Genomic DNA, 15,046 nt, shown 5'->3' on the forward strand with positions numbered 1-15,046 from the left:
GTTGTACAATTGAAAATACTAACCACCATTATTCACAAGTTTCAGTACATGTGCAGTACATGGCTGCCAGGGCAACAAAATCACAAGATAGGACATGGAAAGGCACTGTACGCCGCCATGGCACTCCATCAACCAATAGTTCTTTTTCACAGGAGACATTTTGACATGTTACAGCAGGAAAAATACAGGTTGAAATAATAGAATTAACGATGTCTGAATTCCATTTAGCTGCTTCAATTTTCTGCTCGTGCCACCGTGCATGCTGGGTCACTGTCACACTGACATGGACACTTGAATATAAAAGAACTTGTCGTTAATTTTATTGGTAACACCATCGCTTTTCCTACCACGACAAGTTAAAACGATTGCTATGAAAAAGGCCTATTAACACTAATTGCCTGCCTAAATGTGCTGGACCAAGGGACTCTCCTAATATCTATTTACCAAGAATATGAAATGATGATACCTGAAAAAATAATAGTCATCTTTTCAGCAGAAATACGGTAATTGTAATTATATTTTAATGATGGCAATTCTTCAAAAAAAAAAAAAAAACAGCCTATATTTCAGTAATAGAGTAGAACAGAGTATAACAGTACTTGTATTGACGAAGAAAATGTCGCTTAGCAGCTCTGACATTTCTTTCAGAAAACATTTCAACCTGTATTAATGGGAGCTGGCCAAAAGAGGGGGCCAAGGCTCCTTATGAAACTGACAAGAGTGATATTTTACACCTCTTACAGTAAAATCAATTTTTTATTGATTAACATTATAGGGCTCAAAATAGATAGTGATGCACAAATGATTAGCCTAAAGAATGTGAAATCCTACAAAGTGAAAGGTTTTTTTTTTGTGTCCTGACCGTTTGCACCAGTTGATCATTTATATACAGCTCTTAAGTAATTCCTCAACTCGGGATAGTTTATTGAACCTACTATGTTATTACAAATAAAATAAACAATCAGATAGCTGCTGTACATGGATAAAAACAAAAAAAAGGTAGTTCCATTTACTACAGCGGTAACAGCAGGTGCTTAAAAGGGGGTCTTTTCCATTTTAAGCTCATTTGAAAGTTGTCAGGAACTTTTTCCCGAGCAGTTAGCTACCGTTAGCTCTACCTGTACGTGGCTCCATGTTTACGGGCTAGGTTAGCTTGCCAGCTAGCTAGAACTTTCAACCAGCGTTACTCCTACTGATCCTGGCTAATGTTTAGGAAACCTGCACAGTTCTAATGACAACGTTTTGAAACAAAGACGACATATACAATATACATGGCGCCCTGGACGTGATTGGTATATCAAACATGCTTCCATATTCTCCCCATCGGTGGCTCGTTGGTCTAGGGGTATGATTCTCGCTTTGGGTGCGAGAGGTCCCGGGTTCAAATCCCGGACGAGCCCAGTTTTTGTCATATTTGTCCAATTTTTCTTCTACAGTAAGCAATAATTTATCGCACTCTTGTGATATGTCTACCCTTATTTTGTTGCAAGAACATATTACATAACTAACCGCTCATCTGGGCATGTCTATGGTCCATAAAGAATTTTTATAACGATCTTGCGGATCTTGGCAGTACTACAATTAAGGGTTTATGTTTATTGTTTCTTTATATATGTATATTAGAGCTATATGCGTTATTTTCTGCATGAGACGCCTTTTCCCCTACACTACACAGACAATTTAGTTTCATAAATTTCAATTTGAGTACTGGGAAAGCCCACCTTTTCATACAGCACAGATATTGTGTCAGTAAGGTATAGTTTACCCAAAAACAAAACTATTACCAGTTTAGATACAGGACGGATAGAGAAAAGTAGTTCAGGCACAGCAGTTCTGTGGTTTCCAGGCCTCTTTCAGTTCCTCTCTTTTTAGACTCCACATCACCTGTGCAAAGGGGAGGGGGGCGGGCAACAACATGCTAACAAATGAAAACAGTCACATGTTTGGGGTCTAAATCACCTGTCCATTCTGTACACAGCCTCACTCCAGTGGCGCTGGAGGAGCATCAGACGACTTAAAAATATGCTCACACAATGCCTTTCTGTCTCCACCCAGTGGGGGCTTATCTGAGCTTGCTGTTGTGACAGCATCTCTGCTTCCCTCCCTCCAGTCCGGCTCAGGACAGCCACTGCTCTGCTTAACACGAGTCCAGGAGATATCCTGGTAAATACCAGTCTCTTTCCCTTTCTGTTACAGCAAGCATATCATCGCCACAGGAGCTACACTATTTCCATTATTTCCATAAGCCTCTTAGTGGTAACATGCTCTGTCATTTGTAGAGTGGCTTCATAATATGAAGTGTGCGAGTTTTTATATATTTTAAGTGCCTCTTTCCTGTACCCACCCTCTTAATATGGCAAAAGGGTTCCTGCTCTGCTGTGAATAAGTATGGTAGTTTTTGATAATTCCCAGTTTTTTTAATGGATGCTGTAATCCGATTCCTCAGAGAGTAAAAGCAAGCGAGAGAGATAAAGGTAACGGACCGCACCAGTATCTTTTCATGTCTTTTCACGTCTTGTGTTATTTCCACTTTCGTGGAAGCTTCATTTCCATTCCTTTCCTACGCCACATTTTAAAAAATCAACTGGAGGGAACTGGCAGAAACTGGTAACATGAAGGCGGATCAACACCATATTCTGCTTTTATTTTATGTTTCCTAATGTTTACAGTATCATGATGGGCCAATGCACTTGTGAGTACTGATTTAAAAAGCCCCTGCTGCAGTTGTGCACAACAATAACACGACACACACTGACCGAAGGCCTTGACACATTTGTGTGTGCAGAGGACTGTTGCTAATGGTTTAATTTGTGAGCGCTCACCCTGTGAACTCAATGGGCTTTTGCTCCTGGCTGGCACTGCTTTAAAGGACTTCAAGAGCTCTAATATAAAGGCAACAGGTACAGTCCTTTCTTTTTTGTGTGTGTGTTTTTTTTTTTTTAAACAATAACATTAAAAGTAAAAAACAAAGGACGGTGTGAAGCAAAGTTTATGTCTCTGCAAGGTGACTTTGACAGCATACAGAAATAAATGGGAAAAGTGGCTGCTGATAAAACATGCAAAAACAATCATTTCGTACTTGAAGCATGACAAGAGCGAGATGAGAGAGTGAAGAAAAGAATGGGAAAGGGGAAGAAGTGACATAGCTAGTGACATGCATCGGATTCAGAATCAGAAAAAAGCTTCTAGCGCCTAGTTCAGTTTCATCCTCCCTCCATCACCACACCATCATCACCCCCTTAACCAGTCTGTCATTTAAAGTAAGCAGCCGCCTGCTTAGCCGGCACCTTTCACTTTTCAAGCAGCACTTAATTTACCGCAGGACATTTTAAATCTCCAGCCTCTGTGGCACTGAGTCGCTGACAAATGCCTGGTTGCAAATGTATCTCATTGACTGCTGACTCGGTTGTATTACAAGCTGGCTGATAACGTGGCCCTCAGCTTTTATCCTCAGATGTTGGAGGAAGTGTATTAATTTAGCCTGGATGGGGCCTTATGAAAGTGTACCAGCGGGCAGAGACGAGCAGATCTCATTCCTCCTCCTCTCTCCCTCAGCCTCTCAGGATTGAAGCTATCTGCCACAGAGCCAAAGCATATTCCACCATCAATGTGTCAGGGCGAAAGCTATTAAAACCGCTTTACTTTTCCTAAGTATCATGAGAATAAGCACAAGATTTAGTGAAATCCCCTCCCCCCCGGAGCAATGAAAATCTTGGGGATTTTCCCCCTGAAATGTTTCCTAATGGACAGCTCAGAAGTGTCAGAAACTCTTGTTAGACTTGAATGCAGTTTTTGGATTTCAGTGAATTTATTTGGAGCTGAAATGACAAAATGTGACGCAGGAGTGCATCTGAACTTTCCACATAATCAGATAGAAACCCATTCACCACTTTACTATCATTCAATGGTGCAGTACCAGACGCGGTGGAGGTTAAGTTTACTTAAGTCACTCAAATCAAATCAAGTAAAAGTGTGTATTTGTACTTTTAAAAGGTTTCAGTACATTCTGAAATCATGCTGAAGTTTACCATGATGTGCAGAAAAGCACAACACACCAATCTGGTGAATCACCTGAGAGAGGGACCACCTTTCCATATCCAAGTCCGATGAATAGACTAACATTTTGATTTAGTTTACTGTCTTGTACTAATCTAATATTTTAAAACCAGGTTGATTTGAATAACTCTACTTTATTTTCACCAGGATATTCCACTCTGTGTCAGTGCTGCTTTCAAGGGAGTCCTTGGTACATACGTATATTACAAAAACATACAACAAGAAAATTAGACATATCAAAATAATCGATACAGTCTGTTGAACATGTTTACTGGTGTCCATCTGAAAGACTGTGGAACAGTTTGTTCTCATATAGACTAGCTGATTCCACATAGTGGCACCATAATTAGGTACTTTAGCTCAGTACTTTTTAAATTTTGTAATTAATTGTTTAGAACAAAGAAAAAACAACAAATCCACAACTGAGAAGCTGGAACTAATGTTTTTGTCTTTTGTACTTAGAATATTATGAAGAAGGGATTATCGAAACAGGTTAAATTTCTCTTGATCGACTAATCATCTCAGCTGGAGGCCAACTGGGCCATTGCAAAAATGGCATGTTCTGCAGCAGCAGCCTCCCTCTGTACGCTTAAAACAGAGATCTTTTTCAACAATGTAAGACGATATGCATATATCATCTATCTAGCATGTAATCTACTCTAAACGAATCTTAATAATGGACACTCCTGCGGCGCTGCCTTTAAACCCATTAAACCTGAGTCAGATTTACAGCAGGATCAGTGAACACTGATACAGTTGTCAAACACTTAAGCCATTTATAGTAGGAAAAGCAGTTTCACAAGAGTAATGGATATGTAATCAGTAATCATATTTGCCAATAATTATTCAGTTAATCAATGCAGTAAATTAGTAGGACGAGCCGCATTTTTTTCTCCGGCATGTAGTTGACTTGATAGATTCTTTTTTTGTCAGACGCTGGCACACTCCCCTGGCCAGAGCACCCGGTCTGCCTCTCTGTGTCATCTTTCATTTCCTTTTCACCCCCAGGTCTTTCTGTACCTGTCAATTTCTTTCTACAGTGTGACTCCTTAATCCACCTGAGTGCATGGAGGACAGTTTTGACATAAGAAGAAAAGATAGACTCCTAAGGAGAGGACCAGTATCTTTAGAGCCTGGGGGATAACCGGATTACGACAGCCATTTTGTGCTGCAGGCAGTTTTTCTTATTACCCATTTCCCCCCAACTCATCTCTCCAGAGTTGAAATGCTGCCCTTTCTTAGAAGTCAAACCAAACATTGACTAGTACACAAAAAACACATACTCTTTGTGTTTTCTCCGGCCAGGAGAGCTGAAAGTTTAGTGCAGAATAAAAAATAAATGTTGACAAATGCAACAAGGAAACAGATCGTGTATTGGAACTGCCCTTCTTGCACTCCACCTCTCATGTAGTTGTTCTCAGATAGTTTTTCTCTTCGCTGTTTAAAACTCTCTAAAACATGGTCCCTCTGTGGAAGTAATCATTGTCTCTGTGTGGTGGTGGGTGCCTCCCGTGTGCCAGGCCTGAACCTAAAGCACAGCAGATAACAGCACAGCCATGGGGAGACAGATCAACTGTCTGACCCCTGCTGCCAATCACTTTATCCCTCCGGCCCGTCTGCTCTGAGGAAACCCACAGAAAAACACTCTCTGAAAACATCTTATCATCGCCACCGCTGACGCGGTGTGCGCCACTGGATCCTCTGTGTCCATTTATTTTGCCTTTGAAGAGGCCCACGGTGCCTTTGATTGTGGGAGGTAAATGAAATAAAGGCCTCCTCCTCGCCTGATATCTAAGTTTATCGCCGCTACCAAAACCTAAACCCAGAGCTTCAACCAACCGCCACAGGTCTGTCTACGGAGAAACACATCATGCTTCTGTCATGGTAATAATCCTTTTTTGCAGAAGCCATTTTGGGTGCCTTTGAGGTGGCCTGGAAGCTCCCACTTAGACACCCAGAGCGTTAGTATTGAATTCCTCCTTGTAAAATGAGCTTCCTGAGTGTATACTCCATACAGTAATTCCCTGTTATTACCTATAAGCACCTGCAGTTTCTACAGACAGTAAACTGTGTATAGTTCATAGGGAAGTTATTGCTCAGGCATGTCGCCATCAATGTCATTTCAATAACAGACGAGATGGCTAAAGCTAAATTTGATCAGATAAGGTATAGTAATTCTGAAAACTGTATCAATCAATGGAGTCACCCAGGGCCAGTGAATTATGGCTGTGATTAATATTGATTTTGTAGACTATGGAGGAGGGAGAGGTGAGCCACTTGTACACATATTAATATATAAGACACCCGCATGGCATCATGGGAAAGAATTTAAATGAGTCAGTTTTGAAGGCAAGTTTTAAAAAGTAAGAGTGAAAATTGGGAGATGGACGAAGGAAACAAGTTACGAGAAGAGAAACTACACACTGACCTATGGACTTTTTCATTCGATGTTTTAAATTTAGGGCCACGCGCAGCGCACGCGTGTCCTCTTTATTTTGGACGGGCATTTGGCAGTTTTAGCAACTTTGTGGGAGTCACATTCTGCAGTTTGTTTATTCCCCAAAGAACCGTTGTTTGTCAGGGAACAAACCAGTAACACTTTACTTTGCTGATCTGTAATTTTCTAATAATTTCCTTGAGAGTTTCCTGGAAAGAACCATGTATCCGGTACCAACTGTGTGATAGTTATTTTAGTTTAGTGTTGCTGTTTTTCTGAGGATTTTCCCTGAAAGAGTTGCTCAGTTTCGAGAAACTTTCAGAAAATATCATCGAACAGCCAACGATGAAAAATCTAAGTAACAACAAACTTTAGAGACTTTCTTTTTGGAGGTAGCTATGAGGGGTGATTGGAAGCTATTGACCTCAGTATTTCCAAAATCCCAAATGCGGCCCTGGTTTAATGAGATGGTTTCAAATGACTAAAACATACTGCAACTTCCTCTGAGACCTTCTGGAATAGACTTCATTATTGAGTAAATGAGCCATATGGGTCATTACAGGGCTATGTGCAGCTGCAGTGGAAAATAACTTCCACGCAGCCCTTACAAAAGCTTTTAATTTGTAGTTTTCTGCTTATGTTATGCGGTAGATTGCTTTCTTCCCTGGTTTTCTGCCTGGTTCAGTGGAGCTCTGGAGAGACTCTGGAGCTGTTGGAGAGGAGGGAGTCCCTCAGAAATGTTGTACAGTCACTTTTTGTGAAGGGATTAGAGTGCTCCCTCTCCTTCCCATTGGCTTGGCTCGCCGTGACAGTGGTGCGGTGATGAGTGGTTGACATGCCCAGCACCATCCATAACAAGCTTCCAACTTGGTCCCGTGTGACTCCCATTCATGCGCCCAGGCTTTGCGCCTTTTCAGCTCCACTTGGTGCAAATGCCTCAGTCAATTCGGAATTACAGTTTCTAGAATTTTTCTTGACAGAGGGGCAGAGAGAATATTTATGAACTCAATCCATCTTTGATACTTCTTCGCCACTTTTCCTTTTACGCACGAGAGGAGCATGAGCTTTTTGGAGAGCTGACTCACTTAAAAGTAGGATCGGTGTGTGCTTTAATTAATGTGTCAGTTTCTGAAATGGCAAAACCTTTAGATCACATCAAGAGACCCATGAACGCCTTCATGGTGTGGTCCAGAGGCCAGAGGAGAAAGATGGCCCAGGAAAACCCGAAGATGCACAACTCTGAAATCAGCAAGAGACTCGGCGCGGAGTGGAAGCTGCTCTCCGATTCGGAGAAACGTCCGTACATCGACGAGGCCAAGAGGCTGCGGGCTCAGCACATGAGGGAGCACCCGGACTACAAGTACAGACCCCGGCGCAAACCCAAGAGTCTCCTAAGGAGGGACCGTTTCGTTTTCCCGCTGCCGTCTTTACTCGGAGAGGCAGCGGAGCACTTGAAGGGATTTTCGATGGACTCCTTTCTCGTCCCCGGGGATAAAGCCAGGGCTCTCCTCGCCCCCGCCTCCTCCTCCTCGTCCTTCTCTCTGCTGGAGCCGGTGGCGCAGTTCAGCACCGGAGCTGTCCAGCGGATGGCGGAGATACCGCACACTCTGGCCGCAGGCGCGCTGCCCTACAGCGCGCACACCTTTGGGTACCAGACCGGCGGGATTGGGGGTCTGGCTTGCCCCGGACAGCACGCCCACACCCACCCGTCACCCTCCAGCCCGGGATACGTGCTGCCATGTAACTGTAGCGCATGGTCCGCGGCCAGTTTACAGCCTCAGGTGGCATATATTCTCTTCCCGGGAGCGATGACCAAGAGCGGCATGGACCCATACACTTCACCCAGCGCCAGTGTGTGACAGAGCGGACTGGAAGACGCACGGTCACGACAGGACCTCCCCATGTAATATGACAAAAGAAAAAGAACTGGGCTAAGATACAAGTTTCAATCCCACAAATATACGGGGAACATTGTTCACTTTTATTTAATATCCAGTGGGAATATTGTAGTGTTTCCGCAGAAATGAAAAAACATTTCAAAATGCCATAAATTGCTGTTGAATCATCCCACAGCTGAGCACCAAAAAGACACGACGAGTCCTTATCTCGCTCGTTATTCTGTGTACATCCAGAGTAAAGGCTGTAGTGTGAATGTGCTACTTTTATTGCTCCTTTGACAAGAAAATAAATTCGGAACGGTTTGAAGCAAAGTGTACGAGGCCCACGCATAACTTTTCTAAATAACTGATCAAAATCAACAGGCCAGCGACCTCTTGAGTCCACACAACTGTCAGCCAGGTGAACAGAAAGCTGTTGTGGATATCAGGAAGCCTGTGGCACGTTTATTTATCCAGGCTCAAAACAAGACATTCAGTCTAACTCTGCATTTTTGATTCAGACCGTCTCACACTTGGACAGTTACACCTGTGTGTCTCCCAGAATATTTGTCCCAGTATGTAGTCCTGCCTACATACTGTAGTCTGTAGCCGTTTTTTTTAATTATTATTATTTTATTTTATTTTCTCAATTTTGTTTAGTTTTTTCAAGTTGAAATAATAAATGTTGGAATAAAGCATTGCCTTATAATTGCCATCTTTTTTTTCCCTTAGAACATGTTTTCAAAAGGATTTCACAATGGTACATTTTATAGAACCACCTACATTAGAAAGCCAGTTGCTATTTAGGGACCAATGTTAATGTGAAGCTGGCAATGTCATTGATATAACTGTTGGTGTTCGGGATGATCCAGATCACTACACCCCCCCCCCCGTCACTCAGATGTCATTTTATTTCAGACATCAGCTGCTGTAGAAACCTAGTGGGTATCTTTGAGTTCATCTGGGGGATGTTTGCTGTCAGAGCTGGATGTCTTCATGTTTCTGACTGCCTGGGCTCTCTCATTTAAACAAACTGCCTTTTAAATCCCCTGATAAGGTGCACAGCAAAGACTTGGACGAAACACGAACAGATATTAAGGAGATGCAAAAAGCAGAAGTCCACAGAAACCGAACAAACATTAGAAGATAAAATTTTCTAGTCTCCTCGTGCTTGGTGACTACCGCGTGAGTATTGTTGTGTGTCATCCATGTGTGTGTTTGTGAGCGAGAGCGAGCCGGGCTGAAGATAAGAGAAGAATAGAAACTTCTCTCCTCCCCAGTTGTTGACAAAGTGACAAGGTTGAATCATGGAAGTCGTATGAGGTACTGTTTGTTTCGCAGTGAGAGGGAATGAGTCCTCGCACTGAAAACACTGGGCTTTAGTCTCAGTGCGCGACAACCTGTGTCAAACTTACAACAGGAATGACCCGACCGCGGGTGCTACGTCAGTATATCTGGGTCAAGGCCAGAGGGGGGTTTTTTTTGGTTTTGTTTTGGGAGATAGATAGATAGCCCACTGTGTCCTTGGCTGGACATGAATTGGGGATGTTGTAATAACGTAGTCGGCATCTTAAACCCTTGCCCCCCAGGACATCTCAGTCAGAGGGTCTTCCCTTGACCCCCTGGAAAATCCAGGAAAAGGGAATGAAGGATGACGTGCTAAGTTTAAAGTTCCGTCTTGCTGATGTGTCCTTGAGCAACAGGGATGCAGCTCTATAGCTGAGCTTGAAAAAGGGGAAGAGGTTTTTATGCTACTGGTTTCGCTTGATATGAATGTTTACATTCTGCATGGTTGAGAATTTCCGATGGTCGTGGGTTATTTTTTTCCCTGTGTTTGTAGTCCATTAAGTTAGACATTTCAAAGTGACACGGATTTCTACCTCATCTCTGTGTATCTGCATGCTTGTCCTTCTGCACTGCTACATCGTTTTTGATTTTTTTGAGTGTGTTGGCACTGAAAATTTAATATAATTTACTCACTGACCAACAGTTGGCTGCTTACCAGAGGCCCTATGGAGTCAGTGAGTCAGTTCCCCGTATTTACATTTAGGCACTTAGTTCTCATTTAGGTGCCAGGTGTGCCTATCACCACTGTGTCCACACCTCTCAACACATAGCCCAACCCATACTGCTGTATAACCCACTGGGTGAAACCCAACTGCCTCCACCCAATGCCGCCATCAATACAAAGTGCCACTTTGCCCAGTTTCATTCCCTGCCTAGACGCCACACACCTGCTCGCCTTCGGCACCCTTTTTTAGGATCTTTATCCATTTAGACTGCACAAAAACCGCACTGCACACACTTACACTGTGCCTCCCAGGTTTATCTTCAAATTTCCAAGAAGAAGACCACAATGGCGCCATCAGTGCTGCAGAATGGTGGATTCATTTTGGGCTTGATCGGTGCAGCAGCCCTCATCGCAGCCACTGCTATGAACAACTGGAGTGTCAAGGACAGGCAGGGGGAAGTGGTGACATCTGTTTACACCTACAAGGGTCTGTGGCAGGACTGTGAGACGGCTTCCTCTGGATTCACCGAGTGTCGCCCGCTCTATGGCATCCTGGGCTTCTCAGGTAGGACATTACTCTCTTATATGTATTCCCGTCCAAAATAGTTTCATTTCCTCGCTGTCCCAACAATGAAACATATTCAGACTGTGTCCAGAAGTCTCCTTCACTGTCAAGGGCACAGCCTCATGAGGTTTTCTTACTGAGGAAATTCCAAAAGTCTGGGCTCTCTCGTAGAGGATATGGTTAGATGTGCACTGAACCCACGGGAAGAATGACACAGGGAGTAACAACATTTTAAAAAGTTGTAACTGTATTGTTTTAATACGTGAGTTTTCCTGTAGCAGGGTTAGGAGGAAGTTCTCTAACTACCTCTCAAGATCCACGAGGCCCTAGAGACAGGAGGTTTCTAAGGTGCAGAGATGAGTCTCATTCAGTTTCATGGTCTTCATGATGACATGATGAGTTATATAAACAAATATATCGTATTGTGATGTGTACATTTTGAAGGCAATTTAATGGGGAATTGTAAAGATACAGTTTGTTAAAACAGTTGATAAAAGAGATTAAAACACTTTGATTTGGTGTAAAGAAGCAACTTGAGGCTAAGATTGTTAAAGTTTAAAGAAATAAAAAGGAGGAAGGAAGGAGGACTTTTTCTCACTAAAGTGGTGAAGGGATTGATCAGATTACTTCAGACAAAGCTACAAACTCTTGTTCCCCTTCAAGCCCAGTCCTATCAGTATTTACACTGCGCTGCAGTGCATTCTGGTCTCTAGGTGTAATGGACATCCAGACCGAGAGTCGGTCAATACAGTTATCAGAAACAGAACAAACAACATGCAAAGGGCAGGTTCCTACAACACACCTACTGCAGGAAAATACTTACCACATTTTTAAATTAAATACACTGGTGATCACATCATTTTCTGGTGAACATTAACAGAATTCAAGAATTGCAATATGAGGTTTACAATTAAAATGCAGGTCAGGGTGTAGATTGTTATACAAAAGTTTGATTAAAACACGCCTAACAGGGCATAACAGGAAGAGGTCTGAATCCATTTTTTTTTTTTTTTGTTAAAGTCGGACATTAATTATTTGGTAGTTTTCGAAACATCCAGCTGTAGCTACCCTCTGTACTTTTCTAGATATTTGAGGGTTTTACAAATCTGGGAGGGGGGGGTCTACATTTAAAAAACTAACACGTGGTGAGTTTTCAAAGGCTGATTCCAATATTTTAGACAACATATATTTAAATTTGATGACTTTTAGCACACCAGAAAATTAAAAGTTACGGGGTTTTTTTCCCATCAGAATTTAATTCTTGGCAGTGTGTGAAATACAGTTTTCAGAAAATATCATCAAACTCTAAACAGTATTAATAAATATGAACATTGAGAATAATTGAAAACATTTTAGAGACTTCATTTTTGGTGTCTTTTGTACTTTGGAAGAATTTGGACTAATGACCTCAAGATTTCTAAAATCCCGAGTACAGCCCCAGAAACATCCAACTGAAATGTACCAATGTATGGTCTCAGAGCATGCATTTTCTGCCCTCTAGGTGCCTTCCAGGCTGTGCGCGCCCTGATGATAGTTGGTGTGGTGCTGAGTGTGCTCGGGGCCGTGATGTCAGTCTTCTCCCTGACCTGCCTCACAATGAACAGCATGGAGGACACCACCAAGGCCAAGATGAGCCTGACCGCTGGCATCATGTTTGTCGTCGCCGGTATGGGCAGAAAGGAAAATCTGACCTTTAGGTTCATTTGTAAAACCCAGCACAGAAATCTCCCATGTGAAGCTCTTCATTTCACTTTTATCATTTTGTCACTTTAAATTCTGTAATTATTAAGCTTCTTTTGTTCAAGAGGTCGCACATGTGAGCCGTTTCTCCATGACGCAAACCAGTGGCTGATGTCCTGCCTATGTCTCTGTGTGCCCCTCCCTCAGGTGTGTGTGGGATTGCAGGCGCTTCTATCTACGCCAATCAGATCGTGGCCAGTTTCAGGATGTCAACCTACTCCAACTACGGCGGAGGAGGAATGATGGAGGGAGGGATGGGGATGGGGATGGGTGGAGGAGTAGGAGGCGGAGTGGGAGGAATGCCCAGGTAGGATATTAAGCTTATTATTTGGCTTCTGTTTTTATGATCTCCATATTATTCGCATGCTGGGCCTACAGTACATCTTGCTTTGCTGAACTGAGTCACCTGTCTTTACCAGATACACATTTGGCCCTGCACTGTTCATAGCCTGGATAGGAGGTGGCGTCCTGATTATTGGTGGCATCCTGAAGTCAGTGGCTTTCAAGGAAATGGTGAAAGATGAAAAGCCTCGGTGAGTCCAACACCGATTTATGTTGATGGTGAAGGATGAGAATTTACCCAAGCTTCTTAAATTCTGTATAACTGAATGACTGCTGATGGCTGTGAATTTCTTTTGGACTGAATTACGCTCAGTTATGCCTTGTACCAACCCTTTGATACAAGGCATTTGATAGAAGATACACCATCACAATAGAAGTACCTTCATGCTGTGTGTTGCCTCTTGCGTTTCAGTTATCCTGGGGTTGCCTACAAACCTCAGTCCCGCACCAAAACTGACCCGGGTGATCAGCATTCAGAGGGCGGCAAGAGAGACCAGAACTACGTGTAAACTGATACACAGCCTCAGCACTGACAGTCTGTTTTTGCTATGGTGTGCGCTTTTTAGCTTTTCACATGCAGCATTCTTCTATGGGATATCTCGCTCTCTTTTTTTTTTTTTTAGATGCCTCATATACGCATTCAATACTGCATCTTTACTATCTGATGATGGTAATCTATTATCCAACAGGCATAATAAAAAAGGAGCTTTGGCAAAATATTTAGTTTTCACATGCACACCTTAGTGGTTACTAGGTATTTATAAATGTGCAGATACTGTATGTAACTTTTTTTTTTACTTCAGCTTTGTTAAATCATTTTTATGTTTGAAAATAAAACACAGGTTTCTGAAACGTTTGCACCAAGTGGTTCCAATTACTCTGCAAATGTCATTACTGACGGAACGTGAAGTATTGACTGGAGACGGTTTGTTGTTTTAGGACTCTAGTGAGAAAAGGCATTTCAGGGAGGATGTATCCATCTATCAACATGCTTGGTTTAAGAGTAGCTGTAAGGGGTAGCAGGGGGAAAAACACTAGAGATGGTGGATCTATGCCAATGTGTCTCTTGAGGCTATACAAAGTATTTTTCTAATCTATCCTGAATTTTCTTGATGCATGCTTCTGTACTGGGGTCTGTGTTTTTTTTTCAATAAGGGGAAAAGGTAAATATAATTTAGAGAATTTTATAACAATGTATTTGAGTCTATTTTTGTGGAAAAAAATGCCATATAACTAAAATAAATTTATATATCTTAAAACACGTCTGAAGGGCATCTTAAAGGTTACATCCAAAGTTATAGCAACCCAATGACTAAGCTCGTTTCTTACCCCCTCTGGTATAACTGCAAGCAGGGGGCCCCATCACAGCACTCAGCTGCAATGCTGTTTCAGACCACTAGATATCAGCAAAATCATGTCTTTGGTTTCAACTCCAGTCTTAAGTCAGGCACTTACAAGCAGTGGTGGAAAAAGGATTCAGATCCTTTACTGCAGTAAAAGTACCAATACAGCGAGGTCAAAATGCTCCATTACAAGTAAAAGTCCTGCGTTAAAAATCCTACTCAGGTAAAAGAACACAAGTATTAGCAGCAAAATGTAGTAAAAGTATTAGACTGAAGGCACTGATTTGGTCCCTCTGACTGATAAATTATTAGATGAGGCATCAGTGTGTAAGCAGCACGTGACTGTTGTAGCTGCTGGAGGTGGAGCTGGTTTGAACTATACAGGGACACCAGATAAAACTGGGGGGTCGTCAGATGGTCGATGGGAGAGGAAAGAAGAAAAAACAGATACACAAATCTGTCGTTGTTGATGTTTGTTGACAAATTGGATCATTTGAACATTTATCTAAATTAAACCATGTGAGAGGTTTAGATGGAAAAATCACTACTTGGCGGAGCTGTTAACAACTCCTAGACATCTGAAATGTGACCCTGAGTACACACTGCTTTTTGTAAGACATCAGAACCCAAAAAAGGTTGGGAACCACTGGTTTAAATCTTTAACAATGTATTGTA

General features: G+C 42.3%; 2 protein-coding genes and 1 non-coding gene across 4 annotated transcripts; all 3 read left to right on the forward strand.

The window, feature by feature from the left end:
* The first annotated feature begins 1,328 nt into the window (after nucleotides 1-1,328).
* trnap-ugg lies at nucleotides 1,329-1,400 on the forward strand. Its single transcript has one exon. It is a non-coding gene; the product is annotated as a tRNA-Pro (tRNA).
* A 6,217-nt stretch (nucleotides 1,401-7,617) lies between these two features.
* LOC120799228 (transcription factor Sox-14) lies at nucleotides 7,618-8,352 on the forward strand. Its single transcript, XM_040144224.1, has one exon. It carries the CDS (start codon nucleotides 7,627-7,629, stop codon nucleotides 8,350-8,352), a length of 726 nt encoding a protein of 241 aa, XP_040000158.1. The 5' UTR covers nucleotides 7,618-7,626.
* A 2,212-nt stretch (nucleotides 8,353-10,564) lies between these two features.
* On the forward strand, nucleotides 10,565-13,644 carry cldn18 (claudin 18). 2 transcript variants are annotated; one of them, XM_040144148.1, is made up of 5 exons: nucleotides 10,565-10,946; nucleotides 12,448-12,612; nucleotides 12,834-12,993; nucleotides 13,106-13,219; nucleotides 13,441-13,644. In XM_040144148.1, exons 1-5 carry the CDS (start codon nucleotides 10,727-10,729, stop codon nucleotides 13,535-13,537), a joined length of 756 nt encoding a protein of 251 aa, XP_040000082.1. In that variant the 5' UTR covers nucleotides 10,565-10,726; the 3' UTR covers nucleotides 13,538-13,644. The 2 variants fall into 2 exon arrangements, with proteins under 2 accessions (XP_040000082.1, XP_040000083.1); XM_040144149.1 differs by having other exon boundaries at nucleotides 12,448-12,643; nucleotides 13,441-13,544.
* Nucleotides 13,645-15,046: the final 1,402 nt, after the last annotated feature.

This window comes from Xiphias gladius, chromosome 14 (genome assembly GCF_016859285.1).
Source record: "Xiphias gladius isolate SHS-SW01 ecotype Sanya breed wild chromosome 14, ASM1685928v1, whole genome shotgun sequence".
NCBI lineage: Eukaryota > Metazoa > Chordata > Actinopteri > Istiophoriformes > Xiphiidae > Xiphias > Xiphias gladius.

What these genes read in the sequence shown, in the direction of transcription:
- LOC120799228 (XM_040144224.1), top strand. Translation starts at nt 7,627, where the DNA reads ATGGCAAAACCTTTAGATCACATCAAGAGACCCATGAACGCCTTCATG.
- cldn18 (XM_040144148.1), top strand. Translation starts at nt 10,727, where the DNA reads ATGGCGCCATCAGTGCTGCAGAATGGTGGATTCATTTTGGGCTTGATC. An exon ending in TGGCATCCTGGGCTTCTCAG is followed by an intron (nt 10,947 to 12,447) that starts GTAGGACATTAC and finishes TCTGCCCTCTAG; the next exon opens with GTGCCTTCCAGGCTGTGCGC. An exon ending in CATCATGTTTGTCGTCGCCG is followed by an intron (nt 12,613 to 12,833) that starts GTATGGGCAGAA and finishes CCCCTCCCTCAG; the next exon opens with GTGTGTGTGGGATTGCAGGC.